The sequence below is a fragment of the Guillardia theta genome (genome assembly GCF_000315625.1).
Source record: "Guillardia theta CCMP2712 unplaced genomic scaffold GUITHscaffold_304, whole genome shotgun sequence".
In the NCBI taxonomy this organism is placed as follows: domain Eukaryota; class Cryptophyceae; order Pyrenomonadales; family Geminigeraceae; genus Guillardia; species Guillardia theta.
In genome coordinates this window covers 22814-26166 of record NW_005434373.1, presented here as the reverse complement: position 1 = coordinate 26166, position 3353 = coordinate 22814, and the positions used below count along the sequence as shown (strand labels likewise).

Sequence of the window (3353 nt, the reverse complement as noted above, 5' to 3'; positions counted from 1 at the left end):
GGGTAAGAGAGATGTGATGATGTGTGGAGAAAGCAGAGAGAGAAAGGAGAGGATAGAGACGGGGCGGGCGGGGGAGAGGGCACAAAGAGAATGGAGTGAGGGGAGAGGAGCGAGGTGAAAAGAGAGAGGAGATTGGGGAGAGCGATGAGAGAACAGTTGAAGGAGAGAGGGAGGGAAAGGGGTGGGGGGGGTGGGGGGGGAGCTAGAGAGCTATAATGAAACAAAGGAGAGCAGATAGGGTACAGAAAGGAGAGGGAGAAACGATAGCAGAAGGAGTACAATTGTTAGGAATTTTCTAGCTTGTTTGCACTTTTATCAATCAGATAGGTTTCGATGGTCTGTGGTTGACGGCTCTCACTCAGACCTTCAAGTATCGGTGGTTTTGAAGTTTTCGTGATAGTGTCATGGCATCTGGCAAGGTAACTACATCCTGTTTGGCAGACGTGTCAGGTCAAGAATCTCGTGAGTCTAACATGGATCGCAGTTTCCGCCTTTCTGCCGAGTGTTCATAGGCAACCTTGCTGCTGAAAAGACTAGCGTGCATGAAATCGAGAGAATATTTTCCAAACATGGGAGATTAGCTGAGCCGCCTGTGCTCCGAAGGAGTTTCGGGTTTGTGCAGTACGATGATCCCCGCGCAGCGCAGGCAGCCATTGAGAAGGAGAACGGAACTGTGATTGGAGGGCTGCGAATCGATGTGAACATGGCTGACAATCGGGCCGTGAGGAGCAAGGAGGAGAGGAGGGCAGATCGAAACGCAGGCAACAAGAGAGAGCGCGAGGAAAGAATGCCTCCTCGCGGCGACAGTCGCAGGCACAAAGGCGATGACTTCTCACGATCAGAGTTCCGCGGTCGCGACAGGGACCCGCGAGGCGACTTTCGGTCGGGGGGAGGGGGAGGCTCTCGCGATCCTCGGGCTCCCTTCGAGCCTCCCAGTAACCTGATTGATGTTTTCGTTGTGCGCGTGGATAATGCAGGTCGAAGTTACTGTCTGTTTGTTGAAGAAAATATTACCAACTTGAACCTCCTGTACGAGATGCGGGAAGTTGACCTTCCAGATTTGCCTGAGGCTCTGAAAACTGCTGCGGAGAAGTCCCAAGTGAAGCACATCATGGTGGTGGGCGGGCGTCATGAACATACCGAGACGGTCACGTTGGGCACCAGACTGCCGAGCGGCAAGGTAGAAGGTAAGCGTTCTTCCCCCTCCCTCTTGGCAGCAGCGACGCGTGCTTCCTCTTCTTTCTCACTGAGTAGCACTTGTCCGCAGAGTTCCGAGAGATGCCAGTCCAGCAAGCCTTCCGGCAGCTCGCCGGTCAAGTTGGCCCCAGTCCGTCTGGGCACGCATCCATGTCAGGTGGAGGCCAGTCCGGTCGAGGCAATCCTTACGGCCCTCCGATGCGTGACCCTCGCCCCCCTGTCCCGGGTCCCAACCATGGCGCCTCTCCCCTTCCCATGCAGACCGGCCGTCCGATGGGTCCTTCGGGACAAGGTTCTAGTGTGAGAGGAGGGCCTCTCCCGATGGGAGGGAGCAACGGTCCCGTCCCTGGTCCTTACTCGGCGAGCTCGACGAGCATGCCAGGGGGTCAAAGTCAGCCTAAGATGGGGTCGGGCATGCAACCAGGTGCGGTGAATGACATGCTTCAGAGCTTGATCCAGCAGGTTCAGAACAGCGGAGGCATCTCAGCCCTCTCCAACGAGTCCACCCGCGCGCAGGTGTTGCAGGCGCTGCAGTCTAACCCCCAACTCGTCCAAGCCCTGGTGCAGAAGATGCAGTCGGGGCAGCTCCCTTCTGCCGCTTCCTTCCTCTCCTCAGCTGCTTCGGTCCCGGGGATGCAACCCTCGTCCTCTGTCGGGGGCCTCGCGCCTGCCCCTCACGCCCATCCCGTCGCCTCCAGCTATCCCGGCGGCAGCTACAGTGCGGGTCTCCCTCCTCAGCCGAGTGCGTCTGCGTCGGGGATGGCAGGTCAGAGCATGGGGATGTCGTATGGGGGCATGGAAGGTCAGCTCATGGGCGGCGGGCAGTCGGCGTCTCCCAGTCTGGACGTGAATAGCTTGAAGGATCTCCTCGCAGCCACGGCCCCTCTGCTCGGGCAGGGCAGCGTCCTCCCCCAGTCGTCGCAGCCCATGCAGCAAGGATCGTCGCAGCTGCAGCCTAGCAGTCGCGCTTACGAGTCGGAGACAAGCTCTGCCTCAGCCCCGAGCAACGCAGACCTTCTCAGCTTCTTGACTCGCGGCAGCTCCGGGGCAGGAGCCAGCAGCAGCGACGCACAGGGCTACATGTCCCAGCAGCCCTCCCAGCAGCCGTCGGCCTCACAGGCAGGTCGGTCGTCTTATCCTCCCATTGTGCCCTCAGGGCGGCCGGGAGGTGCCGGTCCCCCCGGAGCTCAGAGGTTTGGTCGCTAACGCCCTCTCCTGCTGCCCGTCCTAGGCAGGTCAAGCTCGTCGCCCTCCCCTCACCCGCACCCTCTCGCGTCCGCTGCCTCCTCCTCTTTGTCGGCTTCACAGCAGGTTTATTGAACAAGTAAAGCTCATAGACCGACCTCTCATCAGTTTCCGTCCTCCTCGCCTCCCTCCTCCTCCTCCTCCTCCTCCTCCTCGCCTTCTTGCATGAGGTCAGAGGATAGGCAGCATTGACGCGAGCTCGCTCACCCTTTCCTTCCTGTTCATTCCGTCCAAGGTCAGCGGGACAACAGGAGCACAGCTGGACTCACCTCGTCGTCTTCCTCGTCGTCGCCGCAGAAGAAGCGGAAGGGATCCTGAGGAGGGTGAGGGAGGACGAGAAAAGAAGAGGCACGAAAACCTTCCAGATCTCATCGCGGAGAGTCGTGAACATCGTCCCCCTCCTCCTCCTCCTGCTCCTCCTCGAACCTGCAAGGAGTGAGGTGCTGGCACTGGCGGTAGAAGAGAAGGGCTGGAGGGCCTCAGGAGAGCCAAGAGAGAAGGAGGAGGGAGAAGAGAAAAACTTGAAGGAGGGGAGGAGAATAATTGGAGGAGAGGAGTCAGAGATAGACCCTGGGAAAAATCTCGTCTCATCTTCATCATGCTGGATGACTACCGGGGTGTCGACCATGATCAAGGAGACCTGTTTCTGCCGATTGCTCCCCTTCATCTCCTCTACGCCTCCTGCAAGCTGAAGATTGCACATTATCGAACATTAGACGCTTCAGGCGAAGGGCCATGTCGACGAAGAATGTAATTTTCCAGTGCGATACTCAGAAGCGCGACTTTTGCGGGTGAGTGTATTGCAGCGTGTGCACAGCTCTGCTGACGAATCGTGTAGGGAGAACAGAGAGACGTCGAGGCCGATTCATTTCAGCTCACAATAGATGATGTTTCCGAGAGTGAAAATGAAT

The 3353-nt window shown here is 58.1% G+C and overlaps 1 protein-coding gene across 1 annotated transcript; it reads left to right on the top strand.

Annotated features, from left to right (window-relative positions):
• Positions 1–404: 404 nt before the first annotated feature.
• On the top strand, positions 405–2403 carry GUITHDRAFT_122270 (hypothetical protein; the record flags this gene model as incomplete). The annotated part of the gene is made up of 3 exons (XM_005818468.1): positions 405–419; positions 485–1187; positions 1268–2403. 3 exons carry the CDS (start codon positions 405–407, stop codon positions 2401–2403), a joined length of 1854 nt encoding a protein of 617 aa, XP_005818525.1.
• Positions 2404–3353: the final 950 nt, after the last annotated feature.